This window comes from Schistocerca serialis, chromosome 6, assembly GCF_023864345.2.
Source record: "Schistocerca serialis cubense isolate TAMUIC-IGC-003099 chromosome 6, iqSchSeri2.2, whole genome shotgun sequence".
Taxonomy (NCBI): Eukaryota; Metazoa; Arthropoda; class Insecta; order Orthoptera; family Acrididae; genus Schistocerca; species Schistocerca serialis.
In genome coordinates this window covers 579,627,190-579,652,184 of record NC_064643.1, presented here as the reverse complement: position 1 = coordinate 579,652,184, position 24,995 = coordinate 579,627,190, and the positions used below count along the sequence as shown (strand labels likewise).

Genomic DNA, 24,995 nt, shown 5'->3' with positions numbered 1-24,995 from the left:
TTCATACTCTGTTGACATACAACATTTAGTGCTGATCTGAGTGTCTGACATCTGGAGATTTGGGTGTAAGAAAATAGATTTTGCACTCACCTGGTTGATGACATGGAGGAATGGGGCCCGGTCTTTCAGAAGAGTTGAAATTTTGGAATAATTTCCAGGAAAAATTCAAAAGAAAATATTGGTCACATATTACACAAGAGAAACTGTTAATATAATTAGTTAATCCCAAATACCATAACAATACATGGGTCAGTTACAAAAGTGGTACTTAACTAGATCCAAATATTTAGATAACCTATTAGAGGAAACACATTTGCAAAGGTCTTCATTTTGACACTAATTTACTCTGTGAGGAAAGAAAAATGATATTGGGGCTGGACCATTATTCTTAATCTGTTATCCTTTAAAGGAGGTTTGAGTACACTTCACAAGGAAGGAGCAGATTACACACCGGAAGAAAACCGCCCCATCAAAACCAATGAAAGTAGTTGTTATCCATTGAAGTTTCATAAGAGGAATGAAAATTACTTTTGACTGGAAAATAAAGGACTAACTCTATGAGAAACAAAACAAGAAACAGCCAATGAAACAATAACTTGCAGGTATTTATACCCAATACCACAAGTAACCTAGGGAACCATTTATCCTCTAATGTGTCTTTTCTGAATTAGGTGTCCTGAACTGGATATTATCCAATTCCAATCTTGGGAAGCAAGGAGAATTCCTGTGTAGGGGGTCAGGATTCAGTACGTTATGATGTAGCAATAGGCTTGTATGTGGGGAGGCTAATTGTTCTCGCCCATAACATTCCAACACACAAGTAGTTATTGGAAAAAGCTGAAGTAAAATGTGAAGACCAAACTAACCAAGAATAGTTACAGATGTATTTGGTGGTAATTTAGATACTTGTATAGACTCTGAAAGTGAAGATTCATTGATATTCCAAAATTTCCTGACAAAAATCCTACAAAAATATGGGTCCAATATTACCTGTAATTGGTGTGTAAGTTGTTGGTATTGCTGGAAGTAAAGGAAAATTGATTGGGGAAGAAACCAGACTGCTGATAACAATAAAAAAAAATTTTTTTCAAACTTCATTAGTAATACCTAATACAAATGTGGTATATTACTTGTGGTAGACTGGTTACTTCCTCATAAAGTATGAATTATACTGGATGAGTGGAGGTTCCATGTATTGAGTATCCTTGAAGAGTAATCAGCTAACAATTAAGCCAAATTTATCAACATATAAGGCTCATTTACTAGCAACAGCCAAAGGAGTGAACACTGCTGGCAATATGAGGAGTCTTTGAGGAATTTAGAAACCAAATACAGGTAAAAGCTTCAAAGTCAAATGTTCTAATGACTGAACAAAACCAGGAGCTGTATATTTTACTACAAAAAAGAGATATATTTTGTGATAAACCTGTACTGGAGGTGAGTACATCTGCAAATTTAACTTAAAAAAACTATATACCCTTCTTTTGTAAACCTTATCCAGTACCATTAATCTTAAGATTAGCAGTGCAGGAAGAAATCCAGAAAATGGTTGAGAATGGTATCATAGAATGCAGCATAAATGTATACAACAATCCTTTACTAGTTGTGAGAAAATTTTCTGGTGGCTTACATCTCATACTTGATGTATGTATCTTTAATAAGCACATAGAAACAGAAAGAGATAGACCAGTCAGCATTGAAGAATTACTGTCCAGATTTGAGATAGCTAAATATTTCAGCTCAATGGACTCAACAGCCAAATATTGCAAATATTGTCAGGTATGTCTACATGCCATTGGTGGGGAGGCTTGCATGCCTCAGCGATACAGATAGCCCTACCTTAGGTGCAACCACAATGGAGGGGTATCTGTTGAGAGGCCAGACAAATGTGTGGTTCCTGAAGAGGGGCAGCAGCCTTTTCAGTAGTCGCAGGGGCAACAGTCTGGATGTTGACTGAGCTGGCCTTGTAACACTAACCAAAATGGCCTTGCTGTGCTGGTACTGCTAGTGGCTGAAAGTAAGGGTAAACAGCAGCAGTCATTTTTCCTGAGGGCATGCAGCTTTACTGTATGGTTAAATGATGGTGGTGTTCTCTTGGGTAAAATATTCCGGAGATAAAATAGTCCCCCATTTGGATCTCCAGGTGGGGACTACTCAGGAGGACGTCATTATCAGGAGAAAGAAACTGGCTTTCTATGGACTGGAACATGGAATGTCAGATCCCTTAATCGGGCAGGTAGGTTAGAAAATTTAAAAATGGAAATGGATAGGTTAAAGTTAGATACAGTGGGAATTAGTGAAGTTCAGTGGCAGGAGGAGCAAGACCTCTGGTCAGGTGTCTACAGGGTTATAAATACAAAATCAAATAGGGGTAATGCAGGAGTAGGTTTAATAATGAATAAAAAAATAGGAGTGCAGATAAGCTTCTACAAACAGCATAGTGAATGCATTATTGTGGCCAAGATAGACACAAAGCCCACGGCTACCACAGTAGTACAAGTTTATATGCCAACTAGCTCCACAGATGATGAAGAGATTGATGAAATGTATGATGAGACAAAAGAAATTATTCAGATAGTGAAGGGAGACAAAAATTTAATAGTCATGGGTGACTGGAGTTTGATAGTAGGAAAAGGAAGAGAAGGAAACATAGTAGGTGAATATGGAATGGGGGTAAGGAATGAAAGAGTCAGCTGCCTGGTAGAATTTTGCACAGAGCATAACTTAATCATAGCTAACACTTGGTTCAAGAATCATGAAATAAGACTGTATATGTGAAAGGGGCATGGAGTTGTTGGAAGGTTTCAGACAGATTATATAATGGTAAGACAGAGATTTAGGAACCAGGTTTTAAATTGTAAGACATTTCCATGGGCAGATATGGATTCTGACCACAATCTATTGGTTATGAACTGTAGATTAAAACTGAAGAGACTGCAAAAAGGTGGGAATTTAAGGAGATGGGACATGGATAAACTGACAGAACCAGAGGTTGTACAGAGTTTCATGGAGAGTGTTAGGGAACGATTGCCAAGACTGGTGGAAAGAAATACAGTAGAAGAAGAATGGGTAGCATTGAGAGATGAAATAGTAAAGGCAGCAGAGCATTGAGCAGGTAAAAGGATGAGTGCTAGTAGAAATCCTTGGGTAACAGAAGAAATATTGAATTTAATTGATGAAAGAAGAGAGTATAAAAATGTAGTAAATGAAGCAGGCAAAAAGGAATACAAATGGATCAAAAATGAAATTGACAGGAAGTGCAAAATGGCTAAGCAGGGATGGCTAGAGGACAAATGTAAGGACGTGGAGGCATATATCACTAGGGGTAAGATAGATACTGCCTACAGGAAAATTAAAGAGACCTTTGAAGAAAAGAGAACCACTTCTATGAATATCAAGATCTCAGATAGACCTCAGATGGAAACCCAATTCTAAGCAAAGAAGGGAAAGCAAAAAGGTGGAAGGAGTATATAGAGGGCCTATACAAGGGCAATATACTTGAGGACAATATTATGGAAATGGGAGAGCATGTAGATGAAGATGAAATGGGAGATATGATACTGCGTGAAAAGTTTGACAGAGCACTGAAAGATCTAATTCGAAACAAGACCCCAGGAGTAGACAACATTCCATTAGAACTACTGATAGCCTTCGGAGAGCCAGCCCTGACAAAACTCTACCATCTGGTGAGCAAGATGTATGAGATGGGCAAAATACTCTCAGACTTCAAGAAGAATATAATAATACCAATCCCAAGGAAAACAGTTGTTGATGTGAAAATTACTGAACTAACCATTTAATAAGTCATGGCTGCAAAATACTAACAAGAATTCTTTAGAGATGAATGGAAAACCTGTAGAAGCTGACTTCTGGGAAGATCATTTTGGATTCTGATTTATCTTAGGAGATAGATTAAGGAAAGGAAAACCTACATTTCTAGCATTTGTAGACTTAGAGAAAGCTTTTGACAATGTTGCCTGGAATATTCTCTTTCAAATTCTGAAGGTGATAGGGATAAAATACAGGGAGCAAAAGGCTATTTACAATTTGTACAGAAACCAGATGGCAGTTGAGGGGCATGAAAGGGAAGCAGTGGTTGGGAAGGGACTGAGACAGGGTTGTAGCCTCTCCCCAATGTTATTCAATCTGTATATTGAGCAAGCAATAAAGGAAAAAAAAGAAAAATTTGGAGTAGGAATTAAAATCCATGGAGAAGAAATAAAAACTTTGAGGTTTACCGATGACATCATAATTCTGTCAGAGACAGCAAAGGACCTGGAAGAGCAGTTGAACAGGATGGACAGTGTCTTGAAAGGAGGATATAAGATGAACATCAACAAAAGCAAAACGAGGATAACGGAATGTAGTCGAATTAAATCGGCTCGTGTTGAGGGAATTAGATTAGGAAATGAGACACTTAAAGTAGTAAATGAGTTTTGCTATTTGGGGAGCAAAATAACTGATGATTGTCGAAGTAGAGAGGATATAAAATGTAGACTGGAAATGGTAAGAAAGCGTTTCTGAAGAAGAGGAATTTTTTAACATCAAATATAGATTTAAATGTCAGGAAGTCATTTCTGAAAGTGTTTGTGTGGAGTGAAGCCATGTATGGAAGTGAAACATGGATGATAAATAGTTTTGACAAGAAGAGAATAGAAGCTTTCGAAATGTGGTGCTACAGAAGAATGCTGAAGATTAGATGGGTAGATCACATAACTAATGAGGAGGTATTGAATAGGATTGGGGAGAAGTGGAGTTTGTGGCACAACTTGCCTAGAAGATGGGATTGGCTGGCAGGACATGTTCTGTGGCATTGAGGGATCACCAATTTAATATTGGAGGGCAGCATGGAGGGTAAAAATTGTAGAGGGAGACCAAGAGATGAATACACTAAGCAGATTCATAAGGATGTAGGTTGCAGTAAGTACTTGGAGATGAAGAAGCTTGCACAGCGTAGAGTAGCATGGAGAGCTGCATCAAACCAGTCTCTGGACTGAAGACCACAACAACAACAACAACAACAACAACATGCCTACATGAAGATTCTAGGCCATATATCATGTTCTTTTTTTAGGATAAACCATACCATTTTTCAGAACTTCCATTTGACTTGAACATCTCAGTAACAGTATTTACGGAAGTACTAGATAAAGCTCTGAATAATGACCTGACAGAGGCATTGGTTATATATCTTGATGACATCTTAATTGTTTCAAATCATGGAAAGAGCACTGCACCTTACTAATGAAAAATTTGCATAGATTTGATAGAAAGAGGAACCATTATTAAATATCAAAATCAAATTTTGGCAGGGGCAAACTAAAATCAAATGTTTTTTATTCCAGTCTTTGATCACAATATCAATTCTTTTGATGATGACTGGTTTCAGCCCATAATGACCATCCTCAGATCTTAATTACACCATGTCCTAATTAAAATCTGAGGATGGTCATTACGGACTGAAACCGGTCATCATCTAAAAAATTGATGTTGTGATCAAAGAGTGGAATAAAAATCATTTGCCAGTATTTGATCACTGTTTGTATACACGACTATGTCGCAGTTGGTGAAACAAACTGATTTAGGATGTGTGGGAATCCAAGGTCTGAAGCCTGAAGCCATATGATAGCAATCAAACATTATCACAAACTAATAAATGTACAGCAGTTACGTTCATTCCTCAGGCTAGCTGGACTCTATAGGCATTTCACCAGAGGTCAGCCCATGAATGATCCATGATTATCATGATGGGCATGGGATGAGAGGAGACCAAAGGTGTTTTAAACTACTAAATGAGCTTTTGTGGTAGTACCCACAGTGAAACACCCAGTTGTGCTTGAACGATTCAAGTTTGAGACCAATGCAGCTAAGTATAAGATAGCATGGGAATTATTTCAAGGAGAATGGGACCCAGAACTAGGAGCAAGCAAAACAATTGCTTCTGGAAGTATGAGTTTAAATATACATGAATTAAACAATACAGAAAACGAAAATGAGTTATCGGCTGTTGGGTGGAGCATAAAAAAACTCCAAACTTCAGTCTGGGATTCAAACTTGATCATTTATACTGACTCTCAAGCATTATCATTCCTTACAGAAAACCAATTGTTGCACAGTAGATCAATACAACAGGCTTCATTCTTACAAGAATTTCAAATAGAGGTAAACCATATAAAAGAATCACAAAATAAATTTTCAGATCCTTTCTCATGACTCCCATTAGGAATAAATGAAGTGACATGGACTGAAGGACCAGAACTTGTTTTTACCACAAATTTTCTATCTTGTAGTTACATGAACAATGAAGTAAAGCTACAGTTATGTGAGTGAGCTTTGCTTCCTCCTAATAGAAAGCATTTGTGGATTGTAAATGAAGATCATTAGTTTTGGTGATTGAATGAGAATTCAATACATTGGAAACTGTTTATCCCACAAACCACTGAAATAGAGCTGATATGGTTTATACTTAAAGGTTGTGGCGATTTTGACATTCATAAATGCATTAAGCATATGAAAACATTTTCCTGCTTTAAAAATCTAAGTAGTAAGTTGCGAAATTTGTCAAAAGGTAGGAGAAGATAGCAGTCATGTATTATATAAATTATATCCACTTATACATTAGGCATTACATGACAACTGCCATAGACTTCTATGGTCTTTTGCCTAAAGGTAGAGGTGGGGTTACCTATATTCTTGTATTAATAGAATGTTGTTCAAAGTATGTAAAACTTTATCCTAAAATTAGTGAATACAGCTACTGTAATAATTTGTTTGAGAGATTGTTTTACAGACATAGGCAAGCCTGTGACAGTATTAATAGATAATTGATCACAGTTCACTGACAGTAACTTCAAGAAATTCACAGCTTGGAAAGACATTACACGTATGACAGTTTCAAAATACCATCCACAGTCAAACTTCTATACAAGGGTTATGAAGGAAATAGGGAGATTATGTAGAACATATTCCTCTACAAGACACACTGCTTGGTCTCAGATAATTTCTGAATTTCATGTAATCTTGAACAAATTACCATATTTGTTTATTGGACTATCTCCAGTAGAAATAATTAACAGAAAATTTCCAGAATGAGATTTTCACTCTGCAGCGGAGTGTGCGCTGATATGAAACTTCCTGGCAGATTAAAACTGTGTGCCCGACCGAGACTCGAACTCGGGACCTTTGCCTTTCGCGGGCAAGTGCTCTACCAACTGAGCTACTGAAGCACGACTCACGCCCGGTACTCACAGCTTTACTTCTGCCAGTACCTCGTCTCCTACCTTCCAAACTTTACAGAAGCTCTCCTGCGAACCTTGCAGAGCTAGCACTCCTGAAAGAAAGGATATTGCGGGGACATGGCTTAGCCACAGCCTGGGGGGTGTTTCCAGAATGAGATTTTCACTCTGCAGCGGAGTGTGCGCTGATATGAAACTTCTCATTCTGGAAACACCCCCCAGGCTGTGGCTAAGCCGTGTCTCCGCAATATCCTTTCTTTCAGGAGTGCTAGTTCTGCAAGGTTCGCAGGAGAGCTTCTGTAAAGTTTGGAAGGTAGGAGACGAGGTACTGGCAGAAGTAAAGCTGTGAGTACCGGGCGTGAGTCGTGCTTCGGTAGCTCAGTTGGTAGAGCACTTGCCCGCGAAAGGCAAAGGTCCCGAGTTCGAGTCTCGGTCGGGCACACTGTTTTAATCTGCCAGGAAGTTTCAACAGAAAATTTGTTGGGTATGAGCAAGCGAAGAGAGCTCAGGGTGCTAAACCATAATAGAGGGGCAGCTACATCCACCATTCTTTCAGCCTCTAGCACTGAAGACACTGCAAAGGATAAGAAGTCTGCTAGCAGGAGCAGAAGCATGATTATTCAGATTTTACTAGCTGATCTGGACAGAAGTTAATTTTATGAAATAGCTGACCATGGAGAATTTACTACACAATGAGACACAGAAGACAAAAATTTAATAAATTTTACTCTCCAACATTCTTTTTTCATAAATATGTGGGTAGCTGATACGGCATTCCATAGAGCTTTGTACAAGGACTTCTCTCTGTAGTGTTAATGAGTGACATAAACTTATTAATCAGTATGATGATGATAATATGTTGATAATGATGAGGAACTTTTGGCATTGGCATGCAACAGCAAGTCATTAGCACACATACTGAAATAGAATGTGACAGCTGTAGGAATAACAGATGAATAAAATGATGAAAACTGTATATATTGTCAGATTGAAAACTTACAGAAAAAGAGGTAAGAGAATACATCAGACAGCTGTAAAAGAAGGATGGGCCAGGCACTATGCAACACACTAAAGTTTCAAGCCTAAAATCTTAGGCTGGAGTCCAAAAACTTCACAAAACTCTAAAATCTTCACCACACTCATCTTGTCATCAACTACAGTTCCCCACAAAAATTTGCTTCTGTCATCAAGTCACAATACGAAATCCATTCAGTAAAAATTTGACGAAAAATGATTTACGTACCACAGGCATCACTGACTGGACAATGAACAATTCAGAAGTGGGTCAGGTTCACTTCAGCCTGCACAAATGGCTGGCATGAGGTCTAACATTGCCTGATAGTTGGTTGCGTAGGGTGCAGCTTGTTGTCCACAACTGCAAGCCACTTCCCCACCCAACGCCCCCCACCCTCAGCCCCTCCCCCTCCACAAACAGTTGTCTGGATCTCTGCTACAACAGTGAAATGACAGCCTGCAGGAAAATGGCACATTGTGCCATGTCATGCCTATGTGGGGCTTCTTGCGACCTCTATCTGATTGTTCACTTCCCAGAATTCCCACTTGCCCTGGTGCCCAGCAGATGATACCTGCTTCCCCATCCTCTGAGGGAAGTACAGTTGGTCATTGGGCCACCTTTCTGCTGGGAACATGTATTGCAATGACTGAAGTACACTCTCTGCAGAAAATACAGTACACTGTGAATGTGAACCATGACAACACAGTTGGTGAACACTACTGAACAGTTAAGGACGTCATCATGTTTGGAATCATCAGAGCACACAACTTTCAGACTGATAATAATGAGCTCTTAACCAGGACATGAAGGCCCAAGGGATGTCTACAAGCCACCGTGTCATTCTCTGGCTTGCGGCTTTGTGCGGACAACGTATGGAGGGGCATGAGGTCAGTACATTGTTCTACTGGCTGTTTTGCAGACTTTCCAGACCATGGAGCTGCTACTACTCAGTGAAGTAGCTCCTAAATTGTCATCAGAAGGCTTAGTGTAGCTTGTACCAGTTCTCCAATGAAGGAAAAATCCTTGGCAGTACCAGGACTGAACCTGGAGCATTTCACATGGGAGTCATCTATAGTGACCCCTCGGCTATGGAGAAAGACTAAAACTCAGATGCCAGTCTAAAATGTTAAAAAGATCAGAGATTGAACATATTAACTTGGGACTGAAACACAACAAACAGACCAGACATAAATTAGATGGCTGAAATAGACTGCAGTAATTGTATAAGTGCATATTTTGTTAAGGGATACTTAAAGAACTAGGAATTTTTACACTCACATAGTAATACATTCATTCCTTGCAAGCCATTGTTAATGAGAAGAAATATCAGTTTCAGTTGAAAAATGACTTGCACAACAACAATGTAAGACGCAAAAACAATTTTTGTGAAGATTTTGCCTCTTTTTATCTAAAGTATATAATGAGGATCTGTTTTCTGGAAAGATCTTCAAAAAGCTCTCACAACATCTAATATAAGGTACTGAGAACTCCTATAAAATCCAAATATAATTAAAAATGTAACTTATGAAGCAGTTCTTTAAAAATTGTGTAAATATCTGTACACAATAACTGAAGCTCCCTACAATTTGAATATGTAACAATGCACATTGTAAGCTGCCTTCTATTCCTACAATATGTAGCCAATAGTTATTCTTCACATGTATTTGTGCAGTCATTTAAACAGGAAGCAAACAGTGTAGAATACGCACCAAATACTTAGTGTAAATGACTGGTTTAAAAATAGTAATTTTTCTTGCTATTTTTATAGTATTAAATATTGACCTGAGAAAGCACAAATAGCTGACAATAATTTCATGATCATTAATTATTAACACAGTTTCTAATATTGCTTCATTTTGTTAACTTACACCTTGACCCATTCCAAATTCGTATTAGTATTTCTTCATGATGGAAACCGAAAGAAGCAGACAACAGAAGGGGAAAAAGTAGGGGGAAAAAGAAAATTAAAGCTTGCAAAATACAGCTATTGATAAGTGAAGACATCACAGTGTAATCAGGTGGAGAATGTGGTTGAAATTTAGTAAATTATGAGGAGCAGTTTGCCACTAATAGAATCTTAAGTGCCAGTGCATCTAGAATGTGTAATGGTGGTTCACGTACTCATGTAGGTAGTAATGATGGAGCTGCCATGTTCAGTGCTTGCTTTGCAGAAGAATATTGCTTGTAATCTATATTAATTTTCACTTATGCTAATTTATTTCACATGAAGCCTCATAATATTTATAGCAATGTAGAGGGGAACATTCTGTGTTTGTGAGATGATCAAAATAATAATGTACAAGTGACTGATGTACTAATTTTAACTACTGATAGGGTTCATTGTGACATGATGGTGCATAGGTAACATGAGACTGGCTGCAAAGGTAAGTAATAACCCATGGAAAAAATTCTTCTCAAACATTTAAAGAACATCATGTAAATGAGGTATAAATTAGACAGGTATGAAGGCCTACTCTGAATGAAATGTACAGCCTTTCTCAGCAGTGACTGAATTAGATTTAATTTAAATGCAGAAACTAATTAATAGATTCCTGGCCAGAATAGCATAGTGTTATGAGAGGTGTTTTTGACATTTTGTAAAGGTTTAAAATTAGGCTATAGTCACAACACCAAAATCTATTTATTTGTGAGCAATTGTCCTACAGCATCCACTGTATGGTCCTGATTTAGCATCTGTAGACTTAAATCTCTTCGAGTTTATGAAAGATGGATTACACAGCCAATATTTTCCAGGCTCAGATGCTGCTGTAAAAGCTGTAACACAGTGGCTAGCCTCAGCTGGTACAAGATTTTATGAGTATATCATACAGGACTTTGTTCATATTTGGCAAAAGTGCATTACAAGCGGTGGTGCCAATATGGAAAAAGTGAGAGTATTTTGCATTACAAATGGTGGTACATACATAGAAAAAGTGACAATATTTTGCATTACAAGTGTTGGTACCTATGTGGAAAAAGTGAGAGTATGTGGTAGAAATATTATCTATTTAAGAATGTTACTATGCCTTTTGTATCTGTTCTAGTTTCCATGAAAATAAATTAGTGGCATTAGTTTCAGAGTGACTTCCAAAGTTTCTGCTTGCACTAAGGAGGAGAATATTTAAGGAAAAGTTATAGAAAAAGATACAGATTCTGGTGGTTGTGTGAATTTAATGTGGAAGTATTTAGAAAGGTGGCCTTCAATTACTTGCTAGTTGCCACAAAGAGAGCATCTCACAAATCAGAGGAGAATCAAGAAAATCTTGTCTGAGGAAAGCAAATTAGGTATGGTAGGAAACTTTGAGAGTGCAGATGTGTCACACATACAAGTATCAACAATATTATTAAATGGATAGACTGTTACTCACCATAAACATGAGGTTGAGATGCTGTCCAGCACAGTGAAAAGACTGTTACACATTGACCTTTTGGTCAAAGCCTTCTTCAGAAAAGAAAACACATTCACTCAAGCAAGCAAGTCTCATGGACACATGACTGCTTTCTCAGCCACTCTGGAGTGGACAGAGGCAGCAGTCAAGTTTGTGTGAGACGTTTTTATTTGTGTGAATGTTTGTACAATTTTTTTACTATGCTTTTCTGCAACTCAACAAGCCACCTTTATGGTGAATAATGATCTATCCTTTTCATAATATTGCTGATACACATACAACTAAGTCGTCAATAAGTTGAATTATATTATTTGTGCTGGAACTCCACAGAAGCTCTATTCCAGTGACCTATGAAGAGATTGGTTTATAAGTCAACAGTTTTAGTTCCCATGACTTCAGGCTTATGTGTCTATATGTGCTTTCAGAAAGGGAAATAATTGTGAATCACAATGAAATTGTACCAGCTGTTATGAGATCAGATCTTTTGTTTTTTTCATTTTATCACCATCAAAGATTAGCATCTCCAAAACGAAAGTAATGTAAGTGGGAAAGAAGTATAAACGGATTGAGTGCCAAATAGGAGGAACAAAGTTAGAACAGGTGGACGGTTTCAAGTACTTAGGATGCATATTCTCACAGGATGGTAACATAGTGAAAGAACTGGAAGCGAGGTGTAGCAAAGCTAATGCAGTGAGCGCTCAGCTACGATCTACTCTCTTCTGCAAGAAGGAAGCCAGTACCAAGACTAAGTTATCTGTGCACCGTTCAATCTTTCGACCAACTTTGTTGTATGGGAGCGAAAGCTGGGTGGATTCAGGTTACCTTATCAACAAGGTTGAGGTTACGGATATGAAAGTAGCTAGGATGATTGCAGGTACTAGTAGATGGGAACAATGGCAGGAGGGTGTCCACAATGAGGAAATCAAAGAAAAACTGGGAATGAACTCTATAGATGTAGCAGTCAGGGCGAACAGGCTTAGATGGTGGGGTCATGTTACACACATGAGAGAAGCAAGGTTACCCAAGAGACTCATGGATTCAGCAGTAGAGGGTAGGAGGAGTCGGGGCAGACCGAGGAGAAGGTACCTGGATTTGGTGAAGAATGATTTTTAAGTAATAGGTTTAACATCAGAAGAGGCACCAATGTTAGCACTGAATAGGGGATCATGGAGGAACTGTATAAGAGGGGCTATGCTCCAGACTGAATGCTGAAAGGCATAATCAGTCTTAAATGATGATGATGATGATGATCACCATCAAAAATTTGAGATGCAGGTTGTAATATCAAATTATTCCCATATGCTATTTTTCAGAAATGCTGTACTCTTGACCTAAATGAAATATATATGCAATAGCTCTGGCAAGTATAATACACGTTAGTTAAAGTTGGGCTCCTGATCGGGTTCTTTTGCTAACAATTTTCTATTTACATCATAGTATGAATGAAGATTTCATCACCATATCATAGCTGTCAGTTTGCACTAGCCTTAAAATAAGAAAATACATGAATAATATTTCTCCTCGTCATTTCTTTGCTGTTAGTTACAGTCACCTTCCTTAATATATTGCTTCAAGGTACAATAAGGAATTAATGAATAAAAAATAACTCTTTTCAATTCAAATAATTTATATATTGAATAAAAATTAACATAATTTTTATTATAGTATGACTAGAATAATATCTTTGGACAAGCAGTTGTTTGAAAATTGGCATTTCTGCCAGCTTACATAGACTTTATTCACATTCTTTAGTGTAACTGGAAAAACTTCTTTAGAATAACTGAAATCAACTGTCCTATGATGCAAAATGACTATTGCCATAAGGCTAATGCTCTATTTGAAATTGCAGGAGTGATGATTTGTTTCAACTGTAGGACATCACTACAGTGTCATGATGTTTGCAAATACATATGTAAACAGAAAGGTGCAAAATATTTTGTATTATACATGACAATGAAGTATCCAAAGGATGTTCATGTTTCACTCATTCTTACATTATAATAATTAGGAATACATTTAGACTAGTTTGTTCTAAATACCACAATATGTATGTGTAATTCCACCAAAATTTCACTTTCTCATTTAAAACTTGAAGTTTATCACATTTCAAACACTTAAAGTTGTTATTGTAGTTCAACATGGTTCATAACTTTAAAACACACTGTAATTTAGCCAGTTCTTTGTGTCAAATATAAACCAAGTGTCATTGGAGGAGCACTTTCTACCTGTAGTAATAATGTTTCCTCTCTACTATTCACACATCATACTTTGTTATTTCACTCAGTGATTACAATTATGTTTAATGAACATTAACTGCATAATTTCTTTCACAGATGCCAAAATATTTTAAATTTGTAACAGCTGTTTATACTATTGCTGTAAATTCTTTTGAGAATTAGTGACAATTCTTGTGGATTGTTAACAATTTTCTGCCTATAAACTTCATCTTTGAGTTCTCTGGAAGATTAAATGTAAAACTAGATCAATGTTTCTCTATACATGATGTGTTTTGTTTGTTCCTGGAAAAGGAAAATTAAATCATCTGCCACACAAAAACTTGACATATTTTCTTTTTGATAATGTTGAACATGTGAAGTCAGGAAACACAAGATGTACTATAACTGTGGTCACAAGATATATTTCCCATACTGTCAACTTGTTAGGGAGACATGGATAATAAAAGATATTGCTGCTTTGTCCACTTACTTCAGTAATAAAATATTCCATTGATTATATCTTCATTAATGATTCTGACAAGATAATACCTCTGGCCTCTAGCTTAATGGCTCACAAATTTAAGACTAACTTAGTAATTTTAGTCAGAGTTATCAGCAGTTCAAGTGTATAATGATTTTTGTACTGGTGTAATTTTGTTTAGCTTCATTTCTGATTTAATATGTAACTTGATTGTGAGGTTTTTATTGTATTGTAATCAATTTCAGAATAGTGAGCAATAGAATCTTTAAACAGAATGTGAGGAATCATGTTAGTCAAGCATCTGTATAGAAAAATATGGAATAAAGGAAACAGTGCAAAAAAAGGGACATTCCGAGAAGAGGTTGTTAGGAGACAAATCTGTATACATGAGGAGAGGATGTCATCAAAGAGAATGACGTCTCTACCATGTATAACATCTGGATAATCAGAAAGGAAACAAATTTGGTGTTGTAACATTAATATACGGTACATAGTTACTCTTAAAGGAGAACTCTGTATGCTTGTATAGGTAGAAAGTCTGCAGCTAGACAAAAACTAAACTGTATGCAGAATGAAGGATGTAGGATAAACAAAGGACTGTTACAAATATAAAGATGTGTTTTTCTGTAATTTTGAATTGTATTGTGTTACTCTGCGATCAATGATGTTAGTCTATCACTTTCTTGCTGAACTTTGCCTTTTTTACATTTGTCATTAGTTAAGTAACTGTTCTGTTTTTTTGACAAAGCACTTTCTATTTGGTGGTGATAATTTCAGTTTTGTTGAGAAATATATCTATTATTCACATTCAGATTTCAGATTTGTTCTTTAATTTTGGTACTAAATCACATCCCCAGTCACACGGTAGTTAACTAACTTGCTATTTTCTCTGAAATGTTTCTGTTTGCTTCTTTAACCTTCCCTGGAAGTACTCATTAGTAATCAACACCAAGACTGGAATTCATTCTAAAACCTGTCAATAAATTTAGTTTTCTGTTTAGCAGTGTTTACAAAAATTCATTTCTTGTCTGATAAGCTTTGTGTACCGGATTTGAAATGAATAGTTTTATAACACACTGTATGAACAAGCGCACAACTAAAAACAGACAAACAGTGGAAATCCATGTCCTCATTTAAGGCATTTTGCGATAGAGTTATGTGGAATAATTGTTTTAATACACTTCCAATAAAATGTCTATTGTACTATTGTGAAGAGCACCAAGAACTAAGCAAAACAAGTCAGTTGAAATGAAACTTCTTCTTACTGAAAAATATCTAAATCTTTTGATGAATAATGGAACAGTATTAGGACAAAGTCACATCAAAATTTAGAGCCATTGTTGCTATTGACACCAAAACTATGTTGTTTCGAAAAATTGTTACAGCAAATATGGCATCTGATAAAGTGGAGATATGCAGTGAATTGTGTGCCAGATGTGGTATTCACGAAATTAGTTATTTGCTGCATGGTGCACCACAGCCAAAGGAAATAAATAAAAATTCTTAGTGTTCCATCCACACGAATTTTAGGGTACAGTGTCTATTATACAGAAGTGTACACCACTTTCCACAACCCAGAGATAGCTGAAATATTCCTGCAATCTTAGCCCAATAGACAACTTAATGCAATTTAATAACAGTCTGTGCAGGAATCAACTGTGCAGCTTTCCACTCTCATTAGACAGTCACTAGGATGCAGGCCGATGCCTGGCAGTAGGGTGGCGGGGTCAGTACGGCTGCGGTGCAGGTGGCCCCGGTGGACCTGGTGGGGGTGCTGATCCGACTTCACCCAGCCAGGAGTCAGGACTCGGTGGAAAATCGGGGTATCCGTGAGTGCTGCTGCTGTTGCTGAGATCAGAGGCTGGACCACTAGCCAGGCCAGGGTGGCCTGGTGGGAGGTGCCCTGGAGGTGGTCCTTGACCTAAAATATTAAAGAGAAGGGATCAGATGATTGATTTAAAAATTATATTGTACAACCACATATCACATTAAGCTCTCTTTATGCATTATGAAACAGTTTTTTTGCTCCCTGTAATCTCAACGTTCTTTGCCTAGATGCCTGTCTGATTTGTTGTCCAATCTTGTCTGCTTCTCTTTTTTGTATCACAGTTGTTGGTATATTAATATTGCTCCAGTCTTCTTTCTGTTCATAATCTAACTTTGTGAAAGTATTTTGTAATGTAATGGAACAATTTGTCTTTAATGTCTGTTGTCCAGAACTTACATTTTGCTCAAAGAATTTAATCCTTCATTTCAGATTTTAATACATCAAGTTTTCATCATTCTGGCAGAAGTCATGGTTTCCTTTTACAAAAAAAAACCTTGAGTGCAAGGTCATAAAAGGCAAATGATGTTTACGGCATTCTACCCTCTACATATTGTCTATCATGCAACCACAATATTAGCTGCTAATTGCTAAGGGGGCGGAGCTGGAGGTATCCAATTTTGAGCACAGCATGAGGCTATGGAGAATAGTTGAACTCATTAGTCAATGAGTATTTAACAACAGGGGTAAAGTGCTAGTGGTGTAGACACAAAGCAGAGCAATGACAATGATAAACAAAGCAAACATTGCATTACATCTACAAGAATAGTTGCCAAAGGTCATCAGAAAGGAATCCAAAGAATTTTGCACATGGAGAAAGAAGTGACAGGCAAAATATTAGAGTTTCTGCAAGATGAGTCAGTGGAATGTGTGGTGTTATATATGTTCCACTTGTAGACGATGTGCATCAGGGATACAATGATAAAATTACATGCCTAATGGGTGAAAGTGATACTGAACAGGTGATGAACCACATAGTTCATCATCCTTTTTAGACACATAGTTACAAATCTTGTTTCCAATGAAATGTAATAAATCATTGTACAAGGAGCAGGAGCTAAACATAATGACACACATGGAAGATCATCCACAGCATACTATAAAATCTATTACTATTAGATTTTGAATAAGTATACAGCTATATGACTATGTGGTGCATGAGAAAAACTACAGATATTCAAGAGGACAAGGCACACTATTAGAAAAACTAGAGTTTGCACGTTTCAGGATATTCATGACAGTGACCTATTACGTTATGCACATCAAATTGCACGTGATATATATTACAGTGATTTCAAAGGAAGCAATGGATGGTTGTATAACTTCAAACAGTGCTACAGAACTGGAAGATGTAACACAACAAAATTTCAAACAAAGTGTCAACTTGATGATGCACAGCAAACTGCAGAATCAACCCAAAAATTAGTAGATGAGATAACAAACTTATGTCACTGTTCAGTAAGGAATTTGTGTTCAGTTCCAACCAGTCAGGATTTGAGGAGGAAATGCATTTGAAAAGAACCCTGGAAATTAGAGGTACCTAGAGAGTTGTATCAAGATCAACTAATATCAATTCCTTAATGCATTCATATAAACTTATGTTGACTATTAATATGGATAGTAATCAGCTGGAAAGTTTTTTATTGAGCTGTGAGAACTTGGAGGTGCTCTGCCCCTACAATTCTTTCTTGTGTGTGTGATATTCCAAGGGCAATATGGAATATTTACATCACAGCAGACAAGAGTGGGAAGAAGGGCATAAGAGAACTGCACCTGTGGTATGAGCACTGCTTTTGGCCAATTTCAAAATAACTGGCTTTTGCTTGATCCCTGATCTGTATATAAAAATCATACTCCATTAAAGCAAATTATCACTTTTGAAAACTGTGTGACATTGCAGTTCGTACCACATGGAACCACTGGAGAAATTCAGCCTTTGGATGTTTGTTTTGTTCTGTGCCTATAAAACATATTATGCCACTATCTGCAGCTAAGCTTCAGAGGACAGCCAGTTTCACAATAAGTTGCATGACAGATTGTTTCATGTTCAGTTGCATACCATCGCATTCCATCAGTTATCATCACCCCATTATAGCAATACAATTCTACATGCTTTCTTTAAGAGTGGATACCTAGCTGAATGTCCTGCATGGTTTTTAACTCACAAGAAGTTCACCTTCAGTCTTGATGGTGTGAACCTTCATGATCACTATGGGGCACCATTTATCATTCAGTGTTCATGATGCAAGTTTTGAACATTTCTTGATATTCGACACTGTCCATATGTGACATGTAATACATACATCCCATAGAAGGTTGATCTCTGCACGTCCTGGACACTCATTTTTTGTTGCTCTCCTGATGCACATGGTGAGTCATAAGACGCTAATATTTTTCCTATCATAACTGTTAACACAACACTTTCAAATGAGCCTTACTAGAGACTGAACTTGCGACCTCGCACTCAAGGGGTTCCTTCTTGGTCATTATTGGCTGTACAGTCTTTGGATCAATTATTTTATGAAGGACTTTTGTAATAGGAGTTACAATGTAATCATTCTGCATCTTACAACGGAAAATGACTGTAAATTAAATACGCTGAGAAAAATAAAAAAATAATGACAATTGTTCTTGTAAAAAATAGTGGTTAGGGTTTGATTTAAAACACTGTGTGAAATGTAATCATGAACAGAAAAGAGTTGTCTTACTGCAATGTTCACAAATTTAACATTGTGTAGTTCTGAGTGAACTGATCACTTATGAGCTGCATCATGACAGCATCACTACCTTGGCCAATTTTTATTTATGATGTGAGGAATATAATCCCTCTTAATTCTATGTCTAAATCTTTACTCCTCAAACCTCTGTGAAGCATCTGGCACAAGACACTTCACATCTTACCATTTAGGGATTCTTTCTGTTCCATTCACATGTGAAATGCAGGAAGAATGACAGTCTGAATGCCTCTGTGCACACTGTAATTAATCTAATTTTGTCCTCACAATCCCTATGGGAGCAAAGTATTGGGGGTTGTAGCATATCTCTGGAGTTACCATTTAAAGCTGGTTCTTAAAACTTCATAAGAAGGCTTTCTGGAGATAGTTTGCATCTACCTTTAAGTGTCTGTGAGTTTTCTGTATGCATATTTGTACATGTAGGTGACACTGTGTTTGTATATTTTTTAGTTTGGCAGTCTCCTATTGTATGAAAGTTTGCTTTGTAAGTTTTGGTCATAATTTTGGTTCAGAACACAATACTGAGTTATTTGTATGTTATTGTAACATTAGGTGCATGTCACTTGAAAACAGACATTTAACAAGCTCCTCATTCAGGTATTGAAGCCAAGGGATGTTGACCAGGTGCTGTGGCATTCTCTGCCGTGAGGCGTCATGCAGATGCTTGACTAATGACGCATGCTGAACATACACAGAGAAGGGCAGCACAAATGGTCACAGGTTTGTTTGACTCATGGGAGAATGTTGCAGTGATGCTGAAAAAACCAAACCAGCAACTCTTGAAGATGGCCTGCTAACAAAGTTTCAAGAATCAGCTTTAAATGATTACTCTAGGAATATACTACAGCCCCCTATGTATTAGACATATATTGTGAGGACAAGATTACAATAATTATTGCATGCACAGAGGCCTTCAACAATCATTCTACCTGTGCTCCATATATGAATAGAATGGAAAGAAACCCTAATAACTGGTGCAGAGGGACATACCCTCTGCCATGCACTTCACAGTGCTTTGCAGAGTATGGATGTAGATGCAGATGTAGATGTATATATGGAGGAGCATATGTTCAGCACACCACTCTCCCAGCCATTCCGCTGACTTTCCAGTTCTTGGAGCCACTACTTGTCAATCAAATAGCTCCTCAATTAGCATTGTGGGCTGATTACACCTCATATCAGTCCTCCCACCAAGGAAAAATTCTTGGTAGTACCTCTACGTGACCACGCAGCTACAGAGGATCCAAATTGACATTTGCCCCAGACCAATCATTATTTGAAATAAAATCAAATTTGCTTGTTAAATCCATTTGTGATTGTCTGTAATCATGTGGGGTGTTATTCCATATTTCAGCTGCTAGAGCTGAAATGGGCAAATTATTACTATGGGAATCTAATCTTGTCTCCATAGCTGAAAGGTCAATGCAAGTGGCTATCATGGATTTTTTCTTGGCACAGGGTGCGCTCAGCCTTGTGATGCCAATTGAGGAGCTAACTGAGTAAGAAGTAGTGACTCCAAGATACAGTAAGTCGACAAAGTGTCTGGAAGGGCAGTATGCTGACCACATGCCCCTCCTCAGCATGACAACATGATGCCAAATGGCATAGTATGACATCACAACCAGCTGACGCCCCTTGAGCCTTCCCGGCCCATAAAAGGAGATCAATTTCATTATTAATTGAAGACTCTGTGTCTGAAAATCATAAGAAGTAGGCAAGTAATGTGAAAGTCCAGATGCGTTTTTGGAGAAGAAAGAAAAGGAAAATAAATGCAAGAAGAAGAATGGAGAAGGATTTTTAAAGGTTGGGGGTGTGAGTTGGTTGATAGGGAGAAGGCTAAGGGTGCATGAAGAAGAAGTGCACCTGGATGTAGAGGTATGTGGCTTGTACAATGACGCTGAATGGGGACTGCCCTGCACCCTGGCTGCTGCCCGAGGCTGGGTTCGATCCCTTGGCATCTGTGCCCATATAGAGCTTTTTTAACATGTGTGAATCTTGGATGGGATGGTTATTTTGGTCCAGACAGCCTTCCACTCCCGTGTAAATCTGCTTGACTGCCCTAAAAGTTGTATTTGCACGAGTGCAACAATGGGAGCAGTTCAATACTAACCGAGCGTGGTGTAGACAGCGAGACCGTCACCGGCATACGGGAAGGCAGGTCCCAGTGCTGTGGGGGAATGGCTGGCCGACAGGTAGGGCGGTGTGCCGGGGCCAGTGCCGCCTCCATGCAGGAAGTGCCCTGCAGGACGGCTGCTGCCTGACTGCGGGCTCGATCCCTCACCGTCCATGCCCATATTCACCACCGTGCTGTAGCTGTCATTGCTATTCAGGTCTGCAAGTAAACACACATCTGCATCAATATTCAGAAACTTTCATTTACAGAGATCAGATTATATCTATTTACCAAACTATTAAGTCTAACCAACTATAGTCTTCAGTTCATCTTTTACTTCTGATCAAGAGTCTAGCTTCTGCAACTTACAGTTTCTCACACTTCTCAGTTTATTTAGGCCTTTGTTTTTCAGTTAACATCACAGTGTGAGTAATTGTGATTGTTGAAAAGCAGAGGACACATTGTTCCAGTAGAGGGCTTGAAGAGTATATTGGAGTGGAGTGAAGGTAATCAGACTAAAGCAAGATACAGCAATAGACAACACTGCTTACATTAATGGTATGAACGAGACCAATAATTGAATGAGATTTTCACTCTGCAGCTGAGTGTGTGCTGATATGAAACTTTCTGGCAGGTTAAAACTGTGTGCCGGACCGAGACTCGAACCTGGGACCTTTGCCTTTCGCGGGCAAGTGCTGTACCATTTGAGCTACCCAGGCACCACCCACACCCCATCCTCACAGCTTTACTTCTGCCAGTATCTCATCTCCTACATTCCAAACTTTACAGAAGCTCTCCTGCAAACCTTGCAGAACTAGCACTCCTTTCTTTCAGGAGAGCTAGTTCTGCAAGGTTTGCAGGAGAGCTTCTGTAAAGTTTGGAAGGTAGGAGACGAGGTACTGGCAGAAGTACAGCTGTGAGGATGGGGCGTGAGTCATGCCTCGGTAGCTCAGATGGTAGAGCACTTGCCCACGAAAGGCAAAGGTCCCGAGTTCGAGTCTCGGTCCGGCACACAGTTTTAATCTGCCAGAAAGTTTCAAGACCAATAACTGTTTTCTAGAGCTTTTCATAAGCAAGAGTTGAAGTCAGAGATAAATAATGCAGTCTACTTCATTGACAAATTCAGCTGCTAAGTGCTCTCTCTGCAGTCATCCTTGAAGGACTGTTCCCATAACAGGAAGAATTAGATACTGTACAAACTATGTATTTAATCACAATTTACAGGATGAATAAAGAAATAAATACAATGTTCAAATCTAAATTTTCACCAGTGACACAGATAAATAAACCTCTCGTTGTTTCACCATTGCCACTTGATAGCTTAGAAACATATGGTGTTTTCAAAATGTAAATTTCACTCTGCCTATTAAAATAATTTGGCTGGCCAGAATCAAACTACAATGCTTGCCGTTCACATCCCATGATCTTATTAATTGAGATACCCACAAATAATCTGCCAAATAACTTCTAATACCTCATGAACTCGACAGTATCTTTTGTGTGTATATTGCTCTGTGTGTTTCCCTGTGAACCACACCATTTTAAACCACCAAAAGAATATCAAATGATGAGTGCATGTTAGAGCATAATAATAAGACTAAGGCAGTATGGTTTGCTATTAAATTGGAGTTAGGTGCATTAGTTAAAACCTGGAAATTTCAAAAATTAAACAGAGCAACAAAACTATTGTGAATCCTGTTTCAAAATCTAAATGCATCAATAAATTACTCATAAATGTAAAAGTAGATGTGATTACTTATCAAAACAGTATAAATTTCTTTGCCTTGGCATGGACAAAAAATGTAACCCCATTGTGGCATGTAGTAAAGTTCCTACTGAAGTTCTAAAAAATATTATTTTGTTCTAAAATTGGTATAAGTAATTAAATTTGTTTGTGGTAAAATGGCACACCATCTGTCATTTAAACAAGCTGATTTCCATGATGTGCCTGAGTATGCAGAGGTAAAACCACTACACAAAAAGGCAAACTTAATCACAAAACATGATTTCATTCTCAAAAACTAATATGGATTCAAAAAAGGGAAAAGCACCATGAACACAGTTAATGACTTCACTGAGAAAAAATCAGTCCATTACTGGATAAAAACAATAAAGTGGCAGGTATCATCTATGACCTTACAAAAGCATTCAAATCAGTGAATAATACCATGCTGCTTCATAAGCAAGATAAATACAGCATCAGACAAAGTATTTTCTGCAGTGGGTCAGGTCTTATCTGACAATCAGCAAATGGTAATCATGATATCTAATAACATAAATTATGGCTATCAGTGGGATGCAATTTCCTAAGGAGTCCCTAAAGGTTCAACCTTAGGGCCAATCTCGTTTCTCTCTCTCTCTTTTTTTTTTTTTTTTTTAAAAAAAAAAAAAAAAAAAAAAAAAAAAGGCCGGCCTTGGTGGCCGTGCGGTTCTAGGCACTGCAGTCTGGAACCGCGGGGTTGCTACAGTCGCAGGTTCGAATCCTGCCTCGGGCATGGATGTATGTGATGTCCTTAGGTTAGTTAGGTTTAAGTAGTTCTAAGTTCTAGGGGACTGATGACCTAAGATGTTAAGTCCCATAGTGCTCAGAGCCATTTAACCATTTCTTTTTAAAACAGGATTTGCTTCTCGTGTTTGCTAATTACATTGCAGTACTTATTGAAAAAGAAAATGTGAGAGAAATTCCAGATGCTGTCATAAATGAACTAAACAAGCTAGATACATGGTTTCAACAAAATGGTCTTAACATCCTAAAGACTCTGTTTGCATAATTTAAAACCAAATAATCAAAAATGAGTGATATCGGCACCATAGTAATATAAAAGAGTCAATGTAATTCTCTTGACAGGACATAATATTTTGCATTTTCAGAAAGATTATCTGATCCTCTGGGTAGCCTAAAATTTGTCTGGAAACTTGAGAATGAGTGGTACTTGTGATGCGGGAAGTGATCTTTGCCAGTAAAACATCTTATCTGCCTTACAGGATGGCCAAGAATCATTTTCCCATCTAGTAGTGCAGTGAAGTGTGTGTTGATTTACAAAATGTTTGTCGATGTGTATTTCTTGTGTTAGTTGGTAATCAATAACCAAACACTCATGTATAAAACAGTTTCAGATACAGTGGCGAGATAAAGTATGGAAGCACTGTGAGAGATGCATGTTTGAACACAAGTACAGAGCCTGCAGCTTCCATTGTTGTATCTGAGCACAAATGGCACCTGTGCAATGATTTCAATATATTGCAAGTATCAGTAGCAGTCAAACAGTGTTCTGTGTACTTGTGAGTGAATTATGTTGGACCTAAGGAAATTTAAACATGGACAAATTGTTGTTGCTTGTGTGATAGGTACTTCCATAATCAAGGGAGGCCAAGTATTAGGTGTTTCAAAGGCAGCATATTGAAAATGCAGGGAAAGCATCTAGTAAGTCACAAAGCAGATGAAGGTCTGTATTGAATGATCATGACAGGTAGTCATTGGAAAGGATTATGGCCAAAAACTAAGAGGACGACAACTGAAAAAGCCACTGCAGAACTGAGTGTCGCACTTGCAAACCATATCAGCACCAAAATAACACAAAGAGAGCTCCATAAGCAATGGATGACAGGATGAACTGGAATTCCAAAGCCACTCTTCAATGATGCAAATGGCCATAATATGAAAATACAGAGCTGAAGCCATAAAAGAGGAACTCTGAAGAATGGAAAACAATCATTTGGTTGGATGAGCCGTTTTTCATACTGCTATAAATCTATATCTGCATAGATACTCTGCAAGCCACCAAACGGTGCGTGGCAGAGGGTACCCTGTACCACTACGTGTCATTTCCTTCCCTGTTCCACTTGCAAATATGCCTCTGTAGGAGCCCTAATTTCTCGCCATCTCATCTTCGTGGTCCTTACATGCAATTTATGTTTGCGTCAGTAGAATCGTCCAGCAGTCAGCTACAAATGCCAGTTCTCTAAATTTTGTCAACAGTGCTTCT

The 24,995-nt window shown here is 37.9% G+C and overlaps 1 protein-coding gene across 1 annotated transcript in view; it reads right to left on the bottom strand.

Annotated features, from left to right (window-relative positions):
• Positions 1-15,613: 15,613 nt before the first annotated feature.
• The window catches only part of LOC126484995 (LIM/homeobox protein Lhx3), a 211,324-nt gene continuing 201,942 nt past the window's right edge, over positions 15,614-24,995 (bottom strand). Inside the window, exons 6-7 of the mRNA XM_050108601.1 lie at positions 21,007-21,228; positions 15,614-16,257 (exon numbers count right to left, since the gene is read on the bottom strand). Coding sequence (XP_049964558.1) covers positions 16,064-16,257; positions 21,007-21,228 — 416 coding nt within the window. The 3' untranslated portion in view covers positions 15,614-16,063. The remainder of the gene's footprint in view (positions 16,258-21,006; positions 21,229-24,995) is intronic.